General features: G+C 52.2%; 1 protein-coding gene across 2 annotated transcripts; it reads right to left on the bottom strand.

Annotated features, from left to right (window-relative positions):
- Positions 1–630: 630 nt before the first annotated feature.
- Positions 631–22,969, bottom strand: Cacnb1 (calcium voltage-gated channel auxiliary subunit beta 1). Of its 2 annotated transcripts, none has more exons than XM_070028148.1 (14): positions 22,671–22,969; positions 20,115–20,201; positions 17,022–17,141; positions 12,815–12,937; positions 12,168–12,304; positions 11,890–11,966; positions 11,356–11,510; positions 10,243–10,323; positions 9,754–9,812; positions 9,476–9,585; positions 9,183–9,334; positions 5,047–5,142; positions 4,157–4,342; positions 631–2,516 (listed from the first exon to the last, which is right to left on the bottom strand). In XM_070028148.1, the coding sequence occupies exons 1-14, from the start codon at positions 22,752–22,754 to the stop codon at positions 2,055–2,057; spliced, it is 1,929 nt and encodes a 642-aa protein (XP_069884249.1). In that variant the 5' UTR covers positions 22,755–22,969; the 3' UTR covers positions 631–2,054. The 2 variants fall into 2 exon arrangements, with proteins under 2 accessions (XP_069884249.1, XP_069884250.1); XM_070028149.1 differs by lacking the exon at positions 11,356–11,510 and adding an exon at positions 10,588–10,607.
- Positions 22,970–24,069: the final 1,100 nt, after the last annotated feature.

Genomic DNA, 24,069 nt, shown 5'->3' with positions numbered 1-24,069 from the left:
AGAAAGCTTGCAGCTGCTATATGAAATAGGACACAGGTGACAGCGGTAGGAGCTGTTAGACTCCACATCCTGCCAGCTGGTAATGGCAGAGAGGGGCCAGCCACTTGATGATTTTCTTCTCACTTCACTCAGGCAGGACCGGTGGGAGTCCCTAGTCTTCTCTGCACCCACGTCGATCATCTTCCCAACCTCAGTGATGATTCACTTTGAGCTGGGCATGAGTGGAACGGGAAGCTCAGCCCCTCTCTCTCTGAGCTGCTGGGGCTCAGTGAGGTCACAGCAGACAAACAAGCACGTGCCAGGCACCAGTGAATCTCTCCCCACCACCCCCAGCAACACTTCAGTCCCCACGTCCCCAGGCTGTGCTGGGTGGGGGGAGCCAGGTAAAAGTCTGAGCTTGCAGCTGAATGGGGAGCTGAGACTAGCCACGCAGTTCCTGTCAGTCCTGAAGATGATGTGTCAGAAGCAGCAGAACCTTGCAAAACAACAACTCTGGCACAGCTTCCTGCACCTCCCCTTCCCGCCCCTGCAAGTGGGCAGAGCTCCCACGTGCCTTGTGCGTGTGAGGCTGTTTGAGCTGGCAACCGTGTGGCGGGGACAAAGAGGCAGGCTCAGGAGGTAGCCGCAAAGGATAGGAAGGCGGTTTTATATGTGGCAAAATATTTCTCCTACAGGAGTACAGACAAGACAGACAGATAGATGGCGAACAGAACACCAGACAGGGGATAGGTTGGGCAGTGGTATCTTCTAACCAGTAAGTGAAAGCTGCACCCCACCCTCAGGTGAGGGTGGGACAACATTGGCACAGGAGGTGGAGAGGGGGGGTACCCATCCCTGAGGTGGGCAGCCGGGCAGGGCCCAGTCCTCGTTGGCACAATCGGCTCTCTCTGGCCCAGCTAGGATGCTGAGGGAGGGGCAGGACTGCTGGGCTAGAAGGATGTTGAGGCGGAGGGCACTCTAGGGGAGGGGGCTACCAAGGCCTCTCCTGGGAGAAGTGGACACTAGTAAAGGACAGGATCACAAGAGGCAAGTACAGAAAGCAGCAGCAGCCAAGTCCCCCGAGAGAGACCCAGGTAGGTCCCCAGGTGGCCCCTGGGGTGGTGGTCACCTCTTGGGTACCCACCCACCAGGCCTCTCCCCTGAGGCCTCAGAGTGAATGATGGTGAAGGAGCAGGTTTTTTGTTTTTGTTTTTTTTGTTTTTTTGGTTTAGAATGAAGCGGACCAGACTGTTCATAGTCTCCACACCCAAGTGGCATGGAGATGTGCGGGGGGCTCAGATGCAGAGTGGGCCCCCCCTCTTCTGATGGCAGCAGGCAGGAGAGTTTGTAGGCAAAGCTCATTCCTGGGTAGGCAAGGGCTGAAACATGGAGGTGGGGTGGGTAGCAGCATCTCAAGTTGCCCAGTCCTCCAAGTTCTCTGCCATGGGCTTTGCCACAGTCACAGAGGGCAGAGGGTACACCTCTGATGTCTGTGTTCCCACCCAGACCCCTCCCCAAGACCACACTCCCTATGGGTGTCCAAGTTGTAGCTTTCACCTACCAGAGAATACTGCCAGAAAGCTGGGGCATGGTGATGGACCTTGGATCTGGGGTGTGGGGAAAGAGAGCCCCCATGGGGGAAGATTCTGTGGCTTCCCTCTCCAGCCAAACCACCCAACCCTTCACTAATACCCCAAGTTGGGAAAAGAAGGGGCCCCTCCTCATTTAGGACCTTCACTTAAAGGCCCGAGTAGAAAGATTTAAGGAAGTGCACCTTTTCTCTTGGGAGGGGGAGAGGAGAGGCCCCCTAAGATGGGGGAAATGGGCCAGTTCAGGAAGATGGGTATCCAACAACCATCAACCACAAACAAGTAGGGAAAAACCTACTGTTGGGGCGTAAAGGCCTCCCAGGAGCTGGAATGATAACCATCAAAGAAACCCCAAACACTGAGCAAAGGCATCTGAAAGGAGGGAGACAGCGCCTCCTGGAGGCAAGACACAGCTCAGGCGGTGAGCCCCTCTTCTGGATCCCCTCCCCGGGCTCCGAGTCCTTCTCCCACTAAGCAGCCTCCGCCTCAACGGATGTAGACACCTTGCCCCCAGCCCTCCAGCTCATTCTTGTTACGCCCCAACACCGGACCCCCACCCTCTGCACAGTAGCGAGCCTTATTCCGGGCCCGGTTCCGGTTGTCGGTCTGCTCTTCCTCATAGTCTTCCTCATCCTCCCAGGAGCCCTGCCGAGCTGGTGGAGTGCCGCCCCCGGCAGGGTCTCCAGGCCCCGGCCCCTCTGAGGGGTCGGTCTCCATGTCCACACATGAGTCTCCCGGCTCGGTGTAGGCAGAGTTTCGGCTGCCGGGGGTGTCAGCATCAAACGTGTCTTGGCGGGACAATGCCCGCAGGGTGCCAGCCCGGCCTGGTGGATGGCTGCTGGGGTAAAGGCCCGGGGGCTGGCCCAGCTCTCCCGGGTACTTGTGCACGCTGGCGTGCTCCCCGGTGGCTCGTTCCAGTGGCTGGTCCCCGGAAGCAAGGTAGGGTCCCTGGTTAGCAGACAGACGGCACACACCATGCAGATCAGGCAGGCAGGGGTGAGAAAAACACAACAAAGCAAGGCAGGTTAGTGACAGCACCACGATACCCAGCCTGGCTGAAGGAGAAGGGCACTGGATCTAGGGAAGGGGTACCTGGTACCTGGGCAAATGGCTCTAGAACCCAGCCAGAGGAAAAGGCTGCACACATTTGCACCACTGTTAGGGCTGGGGCACCGACTTCGTGGTAAGTCAGGACTCACGATTTCTCACAGAAACTATGGTAAGGAAGCCCCTGAACAATTAGTCACCACTTCCTCAATGCATATCATTAATGTCTTGAGGTTAATCATCATGAACACTTCATTAGTACTGCTGCCACTCACTAGTGGTTGATTAGGTTAGTCAATCCTTCCACTTTTCCAAATACATTAAGAGATTTCAACTCAAACTCCACTGACCCTTGCTTCTTCAGCCCACACCAGACTTCAATCACAGGCTTCTAGAACCCCACGCATCTCCTCCCTGGATGAGTCTCCAGGGCTGACAGCATCTTCCCCCCCCCCCCCCCGCCCCAACAAGGATGCAAAGCTAGAAAAAGCTGATGGGTCACCTTCCTCAACTGGAGACCCCCCCCCTCCCATGGTGGCTCAATGCTGTCATCACCAAATGCTCCCTGAAGTTGAGTTGCTGGCCACGGACAGTAGAGATTGTCAGGTAGGTTGCAAAGAGGATCAAGTTCTACACACACCCTGCCACCTTAAACTGTGTGACCCTAAGCAAATGTTTCTGCAGTGTGACCCAGTTTTTTGGAGCTCTGGGAGGAGGTAGGGAGTGTTTCTGGGGTCTCAGTGGAGAAAGAGCACAGAAGTGCTTCTTGGGGGCCTGGTAAACAAGTGGGCTGTTGCTGAAAACAGGCTTGGAAAACAGCAGCCTGGAAGGTTTCATGGAGTTGGGCTGGCTCTACCCCCAGAACCATATACTTAATGGTATGATCTCAGATGATGGGTTGTGGCTTCCACAGGAGGAGGGTGAGGCCCAGTGGATACCTAAGGAGGGCCTTTCCTAGCACAGCACCAACTCATAGAAGATGCTCATTCTGGGCCCTTCCTGAGGGACCAGGAAGTTAACGCTCTGACATAGCAGCAGCTTCTCTGGAGCTAATAGTTCCTGCTCTGTGGTTCTAAAAGGGGTGCGGAGGAATTGGAGATGTGGCTCAAATGGTAGCGTGTCAGCCATAAGTAGAAAACAAAAACAAACACAAGTGCAAGGCCCTGAGTTAAAATGGGTGTGGAGTCCAGTGAGTGAATCTTTCTCCTATTTTCCTCATTAGTCTCTGGCCTTTTTAAGGGCCCAATCAGGTCTCATGTCCAACGGGTAAAACCAGGACCAGGGAGGCAGCACCAGCCAGCCCCAGCCCCACCAAAAACCACAGACACCAGAAATGTGCCACTCAACCACGTTTTTTACAAAATAAAACTCTTCCCTTCCTTCCCAGTGTTCTCTGCACTCCACTCCTGGAGGGAAGGCGAGAGGGGGACCTGCTACATGGCTTGCTCTTGCTGCTGGGCCACCGCGCTGCCGCCTCTCTGAGAGGCTTCCAGCCCGCCCCAGAAGCTGAGGTTTCTCCTGAGCGAGGTGAGCACCTGTACCTGGAGGTTGGAGACCGGGGCAGGGCTGGCAGCCAGGGCTGCTGTAGCCATGGTGCGGTTCAGCAGCGGATTGGGTGGCGTGCTGCTGGGTGGGTGTGTGGCCTTCCAGTAGGCTTCCAAGTATTCGGCCAGGTGCTCACAGGCATCCTCCAATTGGTTCTCGTCCAGGATGATGTCAAACATTTCCTGCGGAGGTGGGGTTAGGGGCAGGGCTGGGATGAGCGGGGGCGTGTCCAAGGGGTTGAGGGTGTGGCCTGGGTGCAGTGGGTGGAGCCAAGGGGGTTGAAGGACAAAGTTAAAAAGAAGCCTCCTGGGGGTGGCCTGGCCGGTGTCTGGTGGCTCACTCCTAGCTGCTCAGGAGGCTGAGATCTCAGAATCATGGTTCAAAGCCAGCCAGGGCAGGAGTCTGTGAGACTCCTAGCTACTCAGGAGTCTGAGATCTGAGAATCATGGTTCAAAGCCAGCTGGGGCAGGAAAGCCCATGAGACTCTTATCTCCAATAAATTACCACAAAAGCCAGAAGTGGAGCTGTGGCTCCAGTGGTGGAGCACTATGCAAAAACAGCTCAGTATCAGCACCCAGGTCCTGAGTTCAAGCCCCAGGACCAGGAAAAAAAAAAAGCCTAGGGATATGGAGAATGGGACTTGGCAGACCTGCCAGAAGTCTGCTAGTGCAACTCAGCCCAACTACCTCCTTCTGGAAATAAGATAGCCATGACTAGGAGAGAGGGGGTTTCAATCCCTGCGTGGGTCTACCCTTTGTCTGTCTTTCCCAAGATCGGTCTGTACCCACAGACCTTGGCCCAGGTGTTTCTGGTCACTTTGTCTTCAGTGCAGACCAGAGGAAACCAAATACCCTTCTCCCCTTCTCCCCCAGTTCTGGGCACTCACGGGAGGACACTGTGCCAGCTTCTCTGAGGCTGCTATTTGAACATTGAGGTGTTTGGACTGAGATTTCCCTCGAGATTTGATGAGCCTCTGAAGTACCTGGTTTGGGGAAAGGAGAGTTAGAGGGACCCAGGCAATGTACCAAGGTCAGATTCTGCCTGGAGTCAGAATGAAGAGCCAGCGTTAGGACTATGGAATGTTCCATGACTCTCAGCCCTGGGCACCTCTGCAAAAATGACCTCACCGGGCCTGTGTCCACCCCACATGCATTCAGGCTGTCTATGTGAAGGACAGTAATTCTCCCCCATGCCCAACCTTGTCTATGGGCTTCATCCTCCAGCTTTACTTCCTCTAACCTGTGTTAACAGTCATTGTGCTTTTTATTTATTTTATTTATTTATTTTTTTTGGTCCCGGTCGTGGGGCCTGAACTCTGGGCCTGGGCGCTGTCCCTCAGCTCTTATGCTCAAGGCTAGCGCTCTACCACTTGAGCCACTGTGCTTTTTATTGAGATCGTGTCTTGCTATGTTCACCCAGGCTGGCAGGCCAGAAAAGGTGATCTTTCTGTTTCAGTCTGATGAGTAGTTGGGACCACTACAGGTAGAGAGGCATGCCACCTTAACCAATTGATGTGTGCTTTCTGTACTCTCAATTCAGTTCTGACAATAATCCCATTAGTTATTATTAATAATAATTATAATTTATAATTAAAATAAATAAATTTAGTTTTAAATAAATTAAAGTTAAATTTAATTATAATCAATAATGATTATAATAAAATGCAACATTTAAAAGTAATCATAAGGAAGCATAAAACTGAGGGATAGTTTGCAAAATTAACAGGGCTATACTAAGATGTCAGTGTCGTGAAAGACTAAAGAATTGTTCCACATTAAAGAAAACTGGGCTGGGCACTGGTGGCTCATGCCTTTAATCCTAGCTACTCAGGAGGCTGAGTAGCCAGCCCAGGTAATAATGTCCATAAGACTCTTTATCTCCAATTAACCACCAAAAAGCCAGAAGTACAGCTAATCAAGTGGTAGAACACCATCCTTGAGCAAAAAAGCTAAGCAAGAGTGTGAAATCTCTGGTTGAAGCCCAAGTACACACACACATACACACATACACACACACACACACACACACACACACACACACACACACACACACAGAAAAGAAAAAAAAAACAGAACTTGAAGCCTGGAGCTGGTCACTCACACCTGTAATCCTAGCTACTCAGGAGACTGAGATCTGAGAATCACAGTTCAAAGCCAGCCCAGGCAGGAAAGTCTGTACACTTTTTTTTTTTTTGTGGAGCCTGAACTCTGGGCCTAGGAACTATCCCTGAGCTCTTCAGCTCAAGATGAGTGCTCTACCACTTGAGCCACAGCACCACTTCCGGCTTTTTCTGCTTATGTGGTGCTGAGGAATTGAACCCAGGGCCTCTTGCATGCAAGGCAAGCACTCTATCACTGAGCCACCTTCCAGTCCCAGTCCATGCACTATTATTTCCAATTAACCACCAGAAAACCAGAAGTGGCTCTGTGGCTCAAGTGGTAGAGTACTCGCCTTGAGCTGAAGAGCTCAGGGATAGTGCCCAGGCCCAGAGTTCAAGCCCCATGACCATGACCACCACCACCACCAACAACAACAACAACAAAATAGAACTTGGGATAGCATTTGTCCCGCAAGTATGAAACCTTGGATTCAATTCCCAGTAACACACACACACACACACACACACACACACACACACACACCACACACACAGAGTACCTTTGTGGGTACCAGACATCTTGCATGATCAGTCTATTTACTTAGTCTTCATTGGAGAATGTCTTTTTCTTTCTTTCTTTTTTTTTTTTTTTTTTGTTGGTCATGGGCCCTGAACTCTGGGCCTGGGCGCTGTCCCTCAGCTCTTCAGCTCAAGGCAAGCACTCTACCACTTGAGCCACAGCACCACTTCTGGCTTTTTCTGCTTATGTGGTGCTAAGGAATCAAACCCAGGGCCTCATAAATGTGAGGCAAGCACTCTACTTCTGAGCCACCTTCCCAGCCCAAGAATGCCTTTGTTACAGATGACAAAACCAGGGCACTGAGACGTTAGGTAACTTGCCAAAAGGACACAGTGCTGTTAAGTCTAGCTCAAGAGTACCCACCATAACCTCTGTGGGCATCTGTTACTTTCTAGGTCACAAAATGTTTTTGCATCATTACCTCATTTGATCCTTTCAGCTCCCACACTCCCAAGTACTTATATTCCATCGTCACTTTTATCTCATTGGAAACTTAAAACTAGTTCCTAAGATGTTAATGTAGAACAACAACAGTTAGTAGCACTTCCAGTCATCATGAGTCAGTCTTCTGGGATCTTTATCTCTATCACCTCCAATCTCTCAGAAATAACAGAGGCTGAGGATGTAGCTTGATGGTAGGGTGTATGGTTGGCATGCTTGAGGCTTTGAGTTCCATCCTCAGCATCAAAAATATAATCACATCAGAGAAGGAATGCCATTTAGTAAGTGAATTATTTGAGACTTAAGGACTAAGTAATTCCCCCCAAATCCCAAGCTTAATAAAAACAACTAACACCAATAAATGAATTTGAAAATCAACCAAAGCAAAGATTTCAACCCCACACTGCCTTCTAACTCCAAAACCTAACAAGAGTAGGGGTGTGAATCTGATCTAAGCACATTATTTGCTAGCAGAGTGCTGGTGCCTCGTGCCTGTAACCCTAGCTGCTCAGGAAGCTGAGATTTGAGGATTGAAGTTTGAAGCCAGAACTGGCAGACAAATCTGAGACACTCTTATCTCTAAATAACCAGCAAAAGGCCCAAAATGGAGGTGTTGCTAAGGTGGTAGAGCACCAACCTTGAGTGTAACAGCCAAGCAAGAGTGCAAGGGCAGGCTAGGAATGTGGCCTAGTGGTAAAGTATTTGCCTAGCATGCATGAAGTCCTGGTTCCATTCCTCAGTACCACATACACAGAAAAAGTCAGAAGTGGCACTGTGGCTCAAGTGGTAGAGTGCTAGCCTTGAGCAAAAGAAGCTCAGAGATAGTCCCTGGTGTTGAGTTTAAGCCTCAGGACTGGCAAAAAAAAAAAGCAAGGGCCTAAGTCCAAGCCCTAGTAGACACACACACACACCACACACACACACACACACACACACACATTATATGCAGGTATGACATATTATAATGAGACCCCTTATATAATTAATATACACCAATAAAAAATAAAGCAAAAAAACCCCCACAAAACCTTAAGACTGGGATTTAGCTCAATAATAGAGTGCTTTACCTAGCATGCACAAGGCCAGTTGCTCCCCAACAACAGAAAAAAAAAACTGACTTCATAAGCCGGGCACTGGTGGCTCACGCCTGTAATCCTAGCTACTCAGGAGGCTGAGATCTGAGGATCGCGGTTCAAAGCCAGCCCGGGCAGGAGAGACCGTGAGACTCCTATCTCCAATAAACCACCAGAAAACCGGAAGTGGCGCTGTAGCTCAAGTGGTAGAGTGCTTGCCTTGAGCTGAAGAGCTGAGGGACGGCGCCCAGGCCCAGAGTTCAAGCCCCACGGCCGACAAAAAAAAAAAAAAAAAAAAACTGACTTCAAAAGCTTCACCCTACACTCCACATTCCTCAAGTCTTCACTAACAATTAGACAGAAAGTTTAAGGAGCTGCAACATGACAAGTAAATCAGCTTTCCTATCAATACCCTCTCTATTCAAGTCCAAATGAGGACAGCACAATTTTTTTAAAAAAGGCTGACATCAGAGCCAGGAAAGACTTCTCCCTGCCAAGTAGCTGAGTGACATTGGGACAAAAGCATAATTATTTCAGTGATTTAGTCTAAGGATGGAGTCAACCGGAGTAGAAACAGGGGATTGGATGCATGTCCCTAATAATCATGTCAGTAATAGCTAGTGCATGATGAGGTATGTGGTCCCAGGCCCTGTGCTGATTGCTGTGTATTCACATTAGACTGCCTCTTTCCCATGTCCACAGGATGGGGTTTTACTGAGAGGGAAACTATTCAGTCACCCCATTAGGAAACAAGTGAACCCAGGCAGGCCAACTACAGAGCCCTCTTCGTGAACCATGCCATTCCACAGGGGTCATGCCCCTGCACCTACCTTGGGAGAGGTAATTTTGATGTAAACAATGATGGGGGCCAGCGAGGTCTTGGAGAGCTGGGCCGGGTGGTTGATGGTGTCAGCATCCAGGGCGACCAACTGAAGGGTCCGGGCCAGCTCAAAGATCCGCTCAATCTCACTCTGTACCTCAGCTAGGGGCATGAAGTCATGGGGAGGGGGATGTAAGGTAGTGCCCAGGAGGTAGCCAGAAAAGAGAAGTTTCTAGAGACTTCCCACATCCCACCCAGTGGTCCAGAAGAGGAAGCAGGGAGTAGAGGAGGTGAATAGCTTACCCAGACTGGAACGGGTATTGGATCTCTCAATGATGATATGCTTGCTGGGGTTGTTGAGAACTGAGCGCTTGGCCAGGGAAATGTCAGCTGTCACTCGTGTGATGGAGATCCTGGGTGATGAGGCACAGGAGGGAATGGGGGGAGTCAGGATGGGCTAGAATGCACGGCCCAGGCCCCAGCCTTCAGGCCTGCCTCTTGTCCCTCAATCCAAGGTTTGTCCTTCCAGAGAGCCTGCTCATCTGTAGGTGGGGCTGGAAAGTCAGCTCCCAGGGTCTTACCTGCCATCAAACCGATGTTTCAAGAAGTCAAATAAAGCTTTCTGCATCATGTCTGTAACCTGCCGTTGAGAGTTTGGAGGGGGAGAAGTCAGGAATTGAAAAACCACGCTGGGGTTGGCCTGATGGGCATTTGGACCCTCACATTCCACCTTCTTTAAAAAGTGCTGAGATGAAGGGGCCTGCTGCCGTGTGATGGGGGGGGGGGGGGCTTCTGGGGCTGGGACTCCAGTGTAGTGTGATTTCAAAGGTCCTTCTAGGTATCTCTGGAGGGCTCTTTAGGGGCATCCTTGCAGGACTGAGGCCCTCTAAGGGTGTCTCCTGTAGGGTAGGCCCTTCTAGGGATTTTCTCTGGATTTCTGTGGCCCTTGGGAGAGGATACCCTGGGGAACTAGACCCCTCTTGTGGATTTCTCTGGGTCTGGGGATCTTTCTGTGGATTTTTTCTGAAGGTCTTGGTCCCTCTGGGCCCACTCCCCTCTAAGACTCCTACCTCATAGCCCTTGAGCGACGGTCCCACCAGGATGATGGGCCTCATGGAAGGCACCACGTCATACGGGGGCACATGCTCTGTCTGGGGTGGGGGGAAGCAGGGAAGGGAAACCCCAGAGTGGAGATGGCATTTCACCCTCTCCCTCAGCCTCCAATTCCCCCATGCAGCCTTTCCTCCCCCTGGTCCCAGAGCCCAGATGTGGGGATCAAGGAGGGGTTGGGAAGGGATGGCCAGGGAGGACCAGGAAGGGTAGGGAAGAGAGGGTAGATATGGGAGTGGGTGTTAGAAGGTTTCCCAGCTCATCCCAGGGGTGGAGAGGGATACACAGAAAGCTGTGATACTCACCGACTTCTGCTTCTGTTTGGCTGGGTCCAGAGATTGCCAGGAGAGGGGAGGGGAGGAGGAGAAAGGGGAGGGCACCCAGGCAGGGGCAAAGGGCAAGGGAGGAGCCAGGACCAGAGAAGGAGGGAGAGCGGGCAGACGAGGAGAGATAACAGGGCATGCGTGTTAGTGACAGACAGAGCCAGAAAGGGAACAGGACCCCATGCCAAGGGCAAGGGAGAAGTGGCCCTGGCCCAGGGCAGGAGGCACTATCAGTCCACTGGACCTGGGCATCGTTGGACAAGCCCTACCCTTCTTCCACTTCTTGGGAAAGAGCAAATATGATAATCCCTAATTTGGAGCCCACCTCCTATCAGCCCATAAATTTTAAGGGGTCCCTTATCTGTGTTTCTCTGCAACCAAGAGACCCCCCCCATGTGCCTACAAAGAAGGAATGCCATCCCGCTCCCCACTTCACAAGCCAGAGGGGGGCACACATTGGACTATTCCACTGCATTGGTAGTGACCAAAGATCATGTCTTATTATCACCATCTCTGCTTCCACAGGGCAGGCAGAATTCCAAGGGCAAGAGCCACCCCTTCCTGGTGAATGGCCAAGGTGGGGTTGTATGTGGAGAGGGATGTCCCCCCCGCCCCCAGCCCTCCTCCAGCTTAGCGGGAAGCCCTGAGGCCCACAGCATAAACCCGATTGCATCTGACCACTCCAGCCCCCTCTCCCTGCCAAGAGCTGGGCCTTCACCACCCACCTTGCAGGAACCCAGTCACAATTACCTTCTTAAAGAAGGGGATGCGCTTGCCATGCGGAGGTGGGGTGGTGACACTGCTAACGCTAGTCTTGGCAGAGCCGCTCTGCTCCCCAAACTCTGCCTCCTCATCCTCTAATTCTAAGGGGTCTAGTTCAAAGGCTAAGTTAGTCATTTCATTACCTGGACCAGAGGTGAGATGGAAGGAGAGGGAGGTGAGGAAGAGAGGAGTGAGATGAGCATGGAGACACAGAACAGAACACAGGGATGGGATGGGGGAAAAAAGAAAGAAGAAGAGGTGAATGGAACAGGGCTGGGAGAAATGAATGGGGGGGGGGGTTGAGGGGCAGGGAGGGGCAGTCAGAGAGATGGAGCTACCAAAGAAGAGGGGGAGGAGAGACATGACAGGTGTAGCTTGTTGGGGTACCCTATGCCTCATGGAGGGGTACTCATTGCGTGAGGGGAGACTCCCTTGCTATAGGGAGGAGGGGGTCAGGCAGTGGGGTGATCACCCCACCCAGGAACACCTCCCCACCCCTTAGTTTGGCAGAAAAACTCTTACCACTGGCAGGGGGTGTGGGGCGGCGGGTGCCAGTCACCACGTCTCCCAGACTGGAAGTGGAGTTGTCACCTGATTTGCTGCGTGGGCAGGGAGGCAAATGGATTTGGTGAGCCATGGGGTGGGCGTGCAGGCGGGGAACCCAGGCCTGTTATAAGCTATGCCCTCAGAGGTCCTCCAGTATCCCCACAAGCAGCTCAATGGGGCTAGCCGTGAGGCCTAGTCCCGGCTGGTAGCCTCTCCCAGGGTGGTAGAGCTCCCCCTCCCCCCAAGCCAGACACCTGGAGCTGAGGCGGTTCTGGCGCATTGTCTGTTCCTGTAGCAGGCGCAGGCTGTCCAGTTTGACGGGGCTGGGGATGAAGCCGACCTCACAGCCCTCCTTCACCAGTCGCCCAATCCACCAGTCATTATTGTATTTCTGCAAACAACAGCAGGTGGGGTGGAAGAGACCAGGAGGTCTTGCAGTGGAGGTGCAAGCCACAGTCACCCTTCCAGGGGAATCACTGGATTGCTCACCCTGCACACAACGCATCTCTACCCCAGCTCCAGCCTGTAAGCATAGTGCCCACCCCCCTCCACAGCTCTCAAGGCAATACCAGAACTATCATCCCCTCTGGCCATGGTGCCCTTCCCTTAGAGAGAAGAAGAGAGTCTTTCCTGCCTCTGGGACCCAAGCTGCTGGAGCAAATGCAGACATTTATACACTCCAAGCTCATCACCACTCCAGCCACAGGCCACATGACAAAGTGACCTAGACATTACCACCCATTAAACAATGAGAAATTAGAAGCTCAGAGAGGTAGAAAGATTTGTCTAAGATGCCATAGCAGCTTGGCTCAGGAGACATTTTCCGCCCACAATAGCTTGGGCTGCCTTTCCCTTGGCACCCACTCCCATCCTCCTTCCAGGTGCCAGGCACCCAGCCCACCTCCTTGATGTGCAGGAAGTCCTTAGGCTCAAAGGTAATGGCCACTCCTTGTACAGGCACCTCATCTCCTGGAGATGGATTGTAGCCAACGTTAGTCCGCACAGCAAAAGCCACTGGCTTAGTCTAGGAGGTACACAAAAGGGGGAAAGGTTGACACCAAAGGGCTAAAGCCTAACAATAATAATAATGGAGCTGTTTACTTTGTAAATAATTAAAATGTACACTAAAGCCAGGTGATGGTGGCTCACACCTGTAAGCTAAGATCTGAGGATTGCAGTTCAAAGGCAACCTGGACAGGAAAGTCTGAGAGACTCTTTTTTTTTTGGGGGGGGTCCGGTCGTAGGGCCTGAACTCTGGGCCTGGGCGTTGTCCCTCAGCTCTTCAGCCCAAGGCTAGCGCTCTACCACTTGAGCCACAGTGCCACTTCCGGCTTTTTGCTTATGTGGTGCTGAGGAATCGAACCCAGGGCCTCAGGCATGCAAGGCAAGCGCTCTACCACTGAGCCACCTTCCCAGTCTCTGAGAAACTCTTATCTCCAGTTAACAACCAGAAAAATGGGAGTGATTGTGTGGCTCAAAGTGGTATAGTGCTAGCCTTGAGTAAGAAGAGCTCAGGGACAATCCCCAGGCCCTGAATTCAAGCCCCATGACCAACAAAACAATAATAAACAGAATGAACATTAAATGGTTTGTGTGGTTTCCTGTATGTATGTTAAATTTTCAATGAAAATGAAAGGTGGTATATACCTGTAATTCCAGCTACTCTAGAGTCAAAGATAAGAGGATCTCAACTCAAAGCCAGCCTGAGCAAGAAGTTAAGAACTTAGCTCAGAAATGAACTAAATCTGAGGATGTGGTTCAAGTAATACAACACCTGAGTTCAATCCCCAAAACTGCCTAAAAATTAAAAAGAAAGCAATTTAAAAAAGGAAATTAGGGCTGGGAATGTGGCTTAGTAGGAGAGTGCTTACCTAGCATGCATGAAGCCCTGAGTTTGGTTCCTCAGTACCACATAAACAGAAAAAGCCAGAAGTGGGGCTGTGGCTCAAGTGAAAGAGTGCTAGTCTTGAGCAAAAGAAGCTCAGGGACAGTGTCCAGGACCTGAGTTCAAGCCCCAGGACTATTTTTTAAAAAGGGGGGAGGGGCTGAGAAGGTGGCTCAATGGTAGAGTGCTTGCCTTGCATGCATGAGGCCCTCAGTTTGATTCCTCAGCACCACATAATCAGAAAAAGCCGGAAGTGGGGCTGAGGCTCAAGGGGTAGAGCGCTTTCCTTGAGCTAAAGAGCTGAAGGACAGAGCCCAGGCTCAGACTTCAAGCCCCATGACCGACCTTCCCCTCTCCCCAAAAAAAGGAAATTGGGGGCTGGTGGTTCATGCCTGTAGTCCTAGCTACTGAGAAGGTTGAGATCTGAGATAGATATTCAAAGCCAGCCCAGGCAGAAAAGTCTATGAGACTTTTTATTTCCAATTAACCACCAAAAGCAGGAAAGTGGAGCTCTAAATCCAGTAGTAGAGCACCAGTCTTGAGTACAAAGTTAAGGAACAGCACCCAGTCCTGAGTTCAAGCTACTATACTGGTACCAAAAAAATAAAAAGGAGCTGGTACCAGAGGCTAAGCCTGTAATCTTAGCTACTCAAGAAGCTGAGATCTGAGGATCATGGTTCAAAGCCAACCTGGGCAGAAAAGTCCATGAGACTCTTATCTTAAAACCAGAAGTGTTGCTTACAGCTCAAGGTGGTAGAGCAGACCTGGGAAGGCGGCTCAGTGGTAGAGTGCTTGCCTTGCATGCATGAGGTCCTGGATTTGATTCCTCAGCACCACATAAGCAGAAAAAGCCGGAAGTGGCTCTGTGGCTCAAGTGGTAGAGCGCTAGCCTTGAGCTGAGGGACAGTGCCCAAGCCCAGAGTTCATGACCACATCGACAAAAAAAAAAAAAAGGAAAAAAAAAAAAGTGGTATGTCACTAGCTTGAACAAAAAAGCTCTGAGTTCTGGGACAGTGCCCAGGCCTTGAGTTCAAGCCCCAAGACTAACAATAAATAAATAAATAGGAATGCAGGTCTCCCAGGGTGATGGGTGATGGGAAATATGAAGACTGCAAGTATTGGGGGCAAGTGGGAGGAGCCTAGAATGCCAACAGGAGGAATGACAATAACACTGCCAGCAATGACTGCTCATCATACTAGGAACTATCACAGGCTTCATGTGTAGTGTCTCATTGATTCCTACAAAAAATCCTATGCTGTTGCTTCATTTTATCTTCATTGCATTTGTTTATTTATTTTGGGATTTTAGCAAGGACTTGTTTTAATATAACTGGATAAAGTTAAAAAAAAAAAAAAGAGAAAGAGAGGGAGAAACTTTTCCTGGCTCCCTATTTATATGAGTAGCACATCCCTAGAAAAAGAATCTCGGGATTTTCCTCCTGTGTGTTCCTATCTTGCTTCTTCATGGTTTGTGAGGCCAGTTGAGGTAGTCAGTACAGTGAAATCAAACTGAGGGATGGAAGCAGTGTTCTGCCATTTTCTTCCTTTTTTTGCTTTCATTTTTTTATTTATTTATTTATTTTTTTTTGGGTCCAGTCGTGGGGCCTGAACTCTGGGCCTGGGCGCTGTCCCTCAGCTCTTCAGCTCAAGGCTAGCACTCTACCACTTGAGCCACAGCACCACTTCCGGCTTTTTTCTTTTTGCTTATGTGGTGCTGAGGAATCAAACCCAGGGCCTCTGGCATACAAGGCATGCGCTCTACCACTGAGCCACCTTCCCAGCCCTTGCTTTCATTTTTTTTTTTTTTTCCTTTGAGTCAGGGTTTTGATATGTTGTCCAGGCTGGCCATCAACTTCTTGGGCTCAAATGATCCTTCTGTCTCTAATTTTCAAATAGGTTGGGACAACTACTACTAAGTAGCTGTCATTTATTTAGATATTTGAACTGCTAATTGTTCCACATGTTTAACGCTCTGGAGAGTCCAAAACTATTCCCAGCACCGCAAAGATTTCAAAATCATCTAAGTAATCATGCTTCATCACCATTGTCTGTTAGAAAACAACAATTTCAGAGCATATCCTATTAAAAACCTGGCATTTATCCAAATATGGTAGTAAATACCTGTAATCTCAGCCACTCATGAGGCGGAGACAGAAGTACCAGTAGTTTGAGTCCAACCTTTGCAATATGGCAAGACCTGGTCTCAAAATAAAAATTTAAAAATAGCCTAACATAGTGGCACATACCTATAATACCAACTCTTGGAGGTAGAGGTAAAAGATTGTAAATTCTAGATCAGCCTGGGTTATATAGTATAATAAAAACAAAATTTCCAGGAGTATAGCTCAGTCATAGAATACTTGCCTAGAAAGTGCTAGTTTGTGGATGCTGGTGGCTCACATCTGTAATCCTAGCTACTCAGGAGGCTGAGATCTGAGGATCTAGGTTGCCAGCCTGGGCAGGAAAGTCCCTGAGACTCTTATCTCCAATTAAGCACCAGAAAACAGGAAGTGGCTCTGTGGCTCAAAGTGATAGTGAGCTAGCCTGGAGCAAAAAAACTCAGGGATAGTGCCCAAGCGCTGAGTTCAAGCCCCACGACTAACAAAAAACAACAACAAAAGATAGAAAATGGGACTGGGAAAGTGGCTCAGTGGTAGAGTGCTTTCCTTGCATGCATGAGGCCTTGGGTTCGATTCCTCAGCACCGCATAACCAGGAAAAAAAAGCTGGAAGTGGCGCTGTGGCTCAAGTGGTAGACTGCTAGCCTTGAGCTAAAGAGCTGAGGGACAGCGCCCAGGCCCAGAGTTCAGATCCCACGACCAGACTCCCCCCCCCCAAAAAAAAAGATAGAAAATGCTAAGCCCTGGTTTCAATTCCCAGTACTGACCAAAAAAAATTATATATATATATATATATATATATATATATATATATAATATTATATTATATCAGGGTTTCAATTCTAGCCTAAGCAGTTTGATTCAGGAAGAAGCAGGCACTTTTAGTGTCTATCAAGCCCCTACTGTGTGTAGAAACAGTACCAGGCACTTCTCATACCACATCTAAGGCAGCTGTTATGATCCTTATTTTACAGGGGAAGATGAGAGCCATGGAGGTCAAGAGTGCACCACTGGAGTGATGGGTCAGGATTTGATTCTAGCTCTGTTGGATCTGGAAATCTGTAGGAAAATCATACCAGCAGGCCCCTCCCACATCTCCCTTACCTTGGCTTTCTCCAGCTGAGCTAAGGCCTGACGTTCTGCTTCCTTCCTTAAGGCCTCCCGGTCCTCCTCCAGAGATACATCGGAGTCTGACGGCCGACTGGTGTAGGACTCCGCTGAACCCTGAAAGCAGAGGGGGCCAGCTCAAGGCTAGAGCTACCTCCCTGGCTTCTGGGCCTGGAAGGAAAGTGTGGAGGTGCCACCCACCACAATATCTCAAGCCCCAGGAAACCCAGCATGATGCCAAGGAGGAGGCAGAAGGGACTAATGGTCAGAGTTTGCAGTCTTATTGGGTAGAGTGTGGCCCTGAGAAGAATGACAGCAGCAAGCAGGGGGTTAAGGCAAGTCCAAGGACAGCTGCCTGGAGCCCTGGGAGGAGAGGGAACCTGATAGGGGCATAAGGCAGAGGAGGAGTGCCAGGGGACGAGTCCTGCTCCCTGCTCCTCCTTCCTTGCCCTGCCACCGGCATCACTAAGAAGTCTCAACAGAAGCCTAGTGGCATCCCTTCCAGGGACTGCAGCCACCAGCTAAGGCTTAAGTCTCTGCATTACTGCCAATGGGTAGTCTGCTCAGCATGATGAGGCTACCAAAACAAATGCTATTTTCTACTTGAGGGTGTAGGGAGCCAGAGTCCCACCTCTCCTGCCCTTTTAGCTGATATTCTGCCGGAATCAGGCCACACCACAATTCTCTGATGTCACACACAGAAACTTCAGGGTAAGAGCAGGTCATGGGGCAGCCTTTTCCCCAACATTAGACTGTCAGGTGGCTGTGCAAGGCAGATTAAAAAACTTGGGTGTGCCAGGACGCTAGCTGTGACCACACAAGAGACTCTCTTAGAGACACACCCAGATGTGTAACACACATGTACCAGGCATAGACCTGTCAGTACAGGTCATGAACATGCTGAATCATGTGTACATTTCAAAGATCAATGGCAAAAAGTGGGGCGGGGGGGGGAGGAAGGGCCGGGAGGGTTATGGTATATGTGGACTGTGTGTGACTGAGCCATCCTGGATACCCAGAGGTGTTTGTCCCTGAGGCTGGGATCCACCTAAGTGCAGGAGACAGGAGGTGTAGGTTTATGTGTGATTTCTGGGCTGGTAGCTGACAGAGCTAGGAAGTGGGATCAGGACTGTGGGGAGGTGGGATCTTTCCTGATGGCACAAAAAAGCTACTGAGAGGGGAAGGCCCATTGGCTTGGCGTGGAAGGGGACCCAGGAAAGAGATGACCAAGTCCCACCTCTCCCCAGAGGTCCCTGGATTTTAGCTGGGATAGGTGCCCACCCTTTTCTCAGACAAATCATGAAAACAGGCTGGAGTTGGGGGTCACTACAGGCTGAAAAAAAATGTAAAGCAAGAAGGAAAAATAGTTTACCCACCTTCCTGCCCTCCTTCCAGAAGCACCCAGAGTGAGGGAGACGGCCAGAGAGCCAGAGATAGACAGAGAGTGAAACTGATGCAGAGATGAACCGACAGAGTTGCTCACTGACCCCCGACACCCACAGACACCAATACCAACACACATACATGAACACACGAACACACACACACACATACACACACAAACACACACACACATACACACCAGAAATAGTAAGAGACAGGAAACAGCAAGGAAGCAGCCAGCGGCTAGATGAAGGCTCCACCAGCTTTCCAAGGGCTGCTCTACTCACCCACCACCTGCCCATCCCCAGCTCACCACCACCAGGGTCCGGCTGGGTGCCTCCATCCCGGCACCCTCAGTGCCCAGCCCCACTGGCCTAGGAGGTAGCCCACGCTGCCTGTTTCCCCCAACAGGCTCAGGTTACAAGCAGAGTTGCTACATGTGCAAACTGCTGGGGTATATTTAGCTCAGAGATGTGGCAAGGTCTACCTCCCCCCACCCCATTCCTGCCACCTACTGGAGATAGGTGCTAGGAGATGAGAGGAGGAAGAATTAGAGGCTGGGGTCTGACCTCCTGCTTGGCAAAGATGAATAAAAGGAACCAAGGTGCTTTCCTGCCAACAGGGATAACAAAAGTATACTATCAATCTTCCTAGTGCTAGCTCTAGCCCAGTTCTGCAACAGGAGGGATGAGGGAGTGATTGAAAAAAAGGACTTCCCATTTGTTTGTGTACTTAACAGACACCGGGATGAAGGCCTCCCTTCCTGAAATGCCCAAGTCAAGCTTAAGCTCACATGTGCCAAGTATAGAGGCAGAAGAATCAAAAAGATCTTCACTCCAATCTGTGGGGGATCTTCTTGCCCTCTCTCCTGGCTCTGGGGAGAAAAGGGGCTCATCCCTAGAAGTGTCCTCCCACCTGCAGTCCTCTGCCCTCACATGCCCTGCGTGTTTCCTCTTTTATGTGTTCCTTGCCTTGTCTGATCCCAAGCTCCTCTCGCCTTTTCTGGGTACCAGGTTTTGCTGAGATGCTCAGTAGTCATAGCAACCACATGCCTCCTCACTGCCTCTCCCTGGGCCTAAGATGGCCCAGGGTTGAGAGTTGGAAGAGAAGCAAGTGGCAGCTTCCTGGCTGAGTGCAGGAGGCCCAGAAAACTACTCTCAGCACCTCTACCTTCAGAGAGGGGTGTGGGACTCCAGTCTAAAATCAAAATACCTCCTGCCTACCCCATCACACTTTCCCTGTATGATTGGATGTCGGGAATGTGTCTCCCTGGCCCATACCTACCCAGGGCTCCAGGGACCTAAATGTCCCAGCACCTCATTCCCTAGCACCTGCCTCCACCCCACCCTGTCACAGATTCTGGGGGAGGACATAGAAGCAGACAGCCGGCAGGGGGAGTGGGTGACAGCCCGAAGCAAGCCAGGAGGAGGCAGGCCAGGCTGTCCCTGAATGAGATGACGCAGGCAGGCAGGCGCAGGGGCTGGTGGTTGGTGCTGGAGGAGGGGCTGGCGGGGGTGGGGGCTGAGGCAGTGGGTGCAGCTGACAGCGCATCTAGGAGAGGTCACAGGGTGTCAGGGTGTTGGGGTGGTTCCAAGCAGGTGACAAATGACACGGGGAAGGGTGCCTGAAGAATGCTGCAGGCCAGCTCACCAAAGCTGTCCTCTGCCAACTAGCCACCTCCCACTCCCAGCCCAGCCTCCCCATTACCTGGCGGACAAAGCTGTTGGATGTTGTATCCGAGGACGTACTCCCATCTGACCGCTTGAACCGCCCTTTCCTCTTGCTGTATTTGCCCTGGAGAGGCCAGGAGGAACAAGAGTGGAATCAGACAGGCCCTTTTCCTGCCCTCATCCCACCAGGGCTAATGATACAGCCAAGCCTGGGGAATATCATTCGTGCTCTGCACAGCCCCACTCCCACCCCTGCCTCTTCTAGCAGAAGTGGTACAGCCCAAAGGGAGGGAGGGTCTCTGATCTCACAGGAAGGGCTCCGACCACAACCACTGTAGGGAACAGTGAACAGAGCCTTGGAGGCTCATACAGGGACCCCCCAAACCAAGCCACAGGCTGGGAAGAGGAACGTCTGAGGAGCTGGAAGCTCATTAGGCAGCAAAGCTAATTAAGATGCTGGGCAGGCTGCAGAGCCTCTGGGGAAGGGAGAGGCTGCCTGCAGTGCTGGGGGTGCAGAGAGAGGGGGGGGAGAGGAAAGTCCTCTCTTGCTTCCTCTCAGCTCCAGTTGAGTGTGCCTGGACTCTAGAGAGAAGAAGGATTGATGGACAACCCAGGCCCAGCCTGGCTTCTCCCCTGAGTCCAATTCTTGTCTTCTAGTGCATGGAGGGGTTGGTGGCTCTGGGCTCTTGAAGACCCAAAGCTACATTTTGAGGGAAGCACCATGAAACCTTATCTGGAGATCAAATACTAAACCTCACCTCTGGTTTAGTGCCCTGGTGGGTGGGCAGAGACGCTTTTTCTCAGCCCCTTCCTCATAATCATAGTGGCCATATCTTTTCCAAGGGGGCAAGAACTCCCTCTAATGCTCCCTCCCCAGCTGCCCATGCCCTATCCTACCACCCCCAAAGTACCAACCCAGCTACATCAATCTAAAAGCCCCTTAGCCCCACCCCAAGCCAAGCCTAGGACACAGTCCCACAGGTCCCTTGTAGGTTGGCTGGCCTCTCTGACAGGGCCCCTGGCTGAGGCAGATGGATGCTACCTGAATATCAGGCAGCCATAGGTTTCAGGTACCTTTAGGCCTTCAGAGGAGGAGTTGCTTCTACACCCTCCCCTCCACACACACACACACACACACACACACACACACACACACACACACACACACACACACACACACACACACACACACACACTTGGCCTTCACTCAGTCCAGAACGTTAGATGACTGAGGCTTAGTTCCCAGCTGAGTCCCTGTCCCAGCCTCCATCTCAGATTTCCTTCAGCTAAAGACCCTAGATGAGCCACAACTACACTTCAGGCTCTGGCTCATGCGACCTGGGTACAAGAAGGCGAATGGATAATGGGAGATGAAAGAATCTTAAGATTCTTCTAGGAGCCTCCATCCCCTCCTCTTCTCTCATTCCCAAGGTAGTTTTCAAGCTCCCTACAAACCTAGAGGATCCCTACAGTGTGCCCCAGACACTTTCACACCATCCACCCCACCCCTCACTGGGCAAAGGGAGTGGCGCTCAGAGGGACAGGGGACAGCTGAAAGGAAGGCCTCAGTCAGCTGCCTCTCAGGCTCCAAGGGGCCTGGGGTGGAGGAAGGAAGTATTTTTAGGTCTGACCTGACCCCCCCCCCAACACACACACACCCATAACCACACTCTCATGGCAGATAACAGTTGCTTAGGCTGGCCACAGCAATGCAAGAGTTAATGCTATCCTTGGAGAAGGACGTGTCCCAGAGAAATCCCCTGGCATGACTGCCCTAGACTGTGCTGGTCACTCTATGGAAACCCACCTTGCCCAAGAATGCTCCTATCTGGGGGTAACTCAGGAGCGTAAGTGTGAAGGGGGTCAGCAAACCCCATTCAAGCAGGGAAACAGCTTCCTCCCCTCCAGGACAGTGAGTTGGCATCAGTCCAACTTTCCAAACTTTGGAGGCGTTTTAGGGGGGCTGGGGAGAAGGGCAAGCCAACGTGGGTGGGGGGGGGGGGGAAGGGAACTAATCCAAGACAGAGAGAAGAAACCCAGGTGGCCGGTAGGGGGAATGAATCCCGGCTCAGGACTGTCCCCCGCTTCTCCACCCTCGAAAGCCAGTGTCTGCAGCTTCGAAGGCCTTGTTGGCACCGCCCTCTGACCATCAACTCGGCCATCTCCCGGTGCACCCCCGCCCCACCCACCCCCGCCCGGCGCCCCCAAGCGTGCTGAGCGTCGCCCCTGGCCTTGGCTCACTCTCGAGCCTCCTCTTCACAAGGCCCGGATCTCCCCGCCAGCACCCCCACTCTCCGTCCACTGAGGCCAGTACCGGAGCAGCAGGGACCGGGACGCGGGGGAGACGAGGAGGCGAGAGTGACAGGCAGCCCACCCGCCCCCTCCCCGCTCCACCACACCGCAGCCCAACTCCGGGCCAGACGCCCATCAATCATTAACCTGCGAGAACGGGGGGGGGGCGCAGGCACCCTTTTCTCCCCTTCGGCGTCGGCATAAATAACCCTTTCCTTCCCAGGACTCCTCGAGCCCATCCCGATGGCCACAACCACGGCTCCCTTCCTGCCTGCCCGCCTGCCCGGCACGGAGCCCTCACCTGTGGGCTGGGATCGAAGACCTCCATGGGGATCTCCTGGGAGGGTGGGTAAGAACCCCGGGACATGCTGCTCTTCTGGACCATGGAGAGGAGCCTTCCCTCCGGCCGCCTGCCCGGCCCAGCCAGGCACCCTCAGCGCATGGGAGAGGCGGTCGGAGACGAGAGCGGCGCGGCGCCGCGCAGCCCGCACCGAGCGCGGCCACCCAGCCGGGCCCCGGGCTGCCCCTCGCCGCCTGGCCTCCCTCCGCGCTCGCGCTCGCGCTCACGCTCTCCCCACCGCCGCCGCCGCCGCCGCCGCCGCCTCCGCCCCTGAAGGCTCAGCATCTCCCCCCGCCCCCTCCGCTCCCACCGCCCCTCCCTCGCTCCCTCCCTCCTCGCCGGCCCCGCCCCGCGCAGCCCCTCCGCCCGCCGCGCGCAGACAATGAGAGGGAGGCCGAGGGGGGCCGGCCCTGGGGATTCTGGAGGGGTTGGATCGCTGGCCTCCTGCCGGCCCAGGGTGACGGCCACCCGCTGGGGGTGAGGGTGTGGTGCGTGACAGGGGGTGACCAGTGTATCCCCAGCACCGGTTGGCATGGCTGGCACCGCTTCCTTTTCTGTCCTAAACCATTATTCCTATGGGTCTCTCTAACCGATTCCTGCTTGGGGGCCACCGGAACTTCCCGGTCCCGTTGATCCTGGGACCTGACTTTAACTCCTTTCTTTCCAGCAAGGGGCCCCAGGTCTCCTGGAACCAAGCAAAATTGTTTCTGCTTCCCCAACCTGGCTGCTGGCTGGGGGCTGACACCTGGGGTGAGGTGAGCCTCTAAAACACACAACAAGAAATCCCAGGGACCCAGGAAGGCATCTGCCCTTGTTGAGTTCCTATGGCCCTCAAGGGTCCATACCTTAGATAAGAAAGGAAAGAGGAGGAAATATGGAGCTGAGAGAAGTGAGACAGGCCAGAAATCAGATCTCATGATCTTTGACCTAGCATTGCTCTCCCTTTTTCGAAGGCCTGAACCTTGACTGATGGCAAGGAGGAGTAAGAGACTCCAAGTCCTTTCTGGTTGTGTGGCAGTGGACAAATCACTGCATTTCTCTTGAAGCCTCCGTTTTCTTTCTTATAAAAATGGGTTTTCTGGGCTGGGAAGGTGGCTCAGCGGTAGAGTGCTTGCCTTGCATACATGAGGCCCTGGGTTTGGTTCCTCAGCACCACATAAGCAGAAAATGCCAGAAGTGGCGCTGTGGCTCAAGTGGTAGAGCACTCACCTTGAGCTGAAGAGCTGAGGGACAGCGCCCAGGCCCAGAGTTCAGACCCCATGACACACACACACACACACACAAAAGGGTTTTCTGACACTAGTGATTTGCTCCCTTGGGATTACTGGGAGGATAAGAGTGAAAAGATTGCTAGATTTTC

The sequence above is a fragment of the Dipodomys merriami genome, unplaced genomic scaffold, assembly GCF_024711535.1.
Source record: "Dipodomys merriami isolate MVZ:Mamm:240054 unplaced genomic scaffold, mDipMer1.0.p SCAF_19, whole genome shotgun sequence".
Taxonomy (NCBI): Eukaryota; Metazoa; Chordata; class Mammalia; order Rodentia; family Heteromyidae; genus Dipodomys; species Dipodomys merriami.
This window is presented reverse-complemented; position numbering and strand designations above follow the sequence as displayed.

What these genes read in the sequence shown, in the direction of transcription:
- Cacnb1 (XM_070028148.1), bottom strand. Translation starts at nt 22,754, where the DNA reads ATGGTCCAGAAGAGCAGCATGTCCCGGGGTTCTTACCCACCCTCCCAG. An exon ending in CAGAACCGCCTCAGCTCCAG is followed by an intron (nt 11,967 to 12,167) that starts GTGTCTGGCTTG and finishes CTGCCCACGCAG; the next exon opens with CAAATCAGGTGACAACTCCA. An exon ending in CAATACCCGTTCCAGTCTGG is followed by an intron (nt 9,335 to 9,475) that starts GTAAGCTATTCA and finishes TCATGCCCCTAG; the next exon opens with CTGAGGTACAGAGTGAGATT.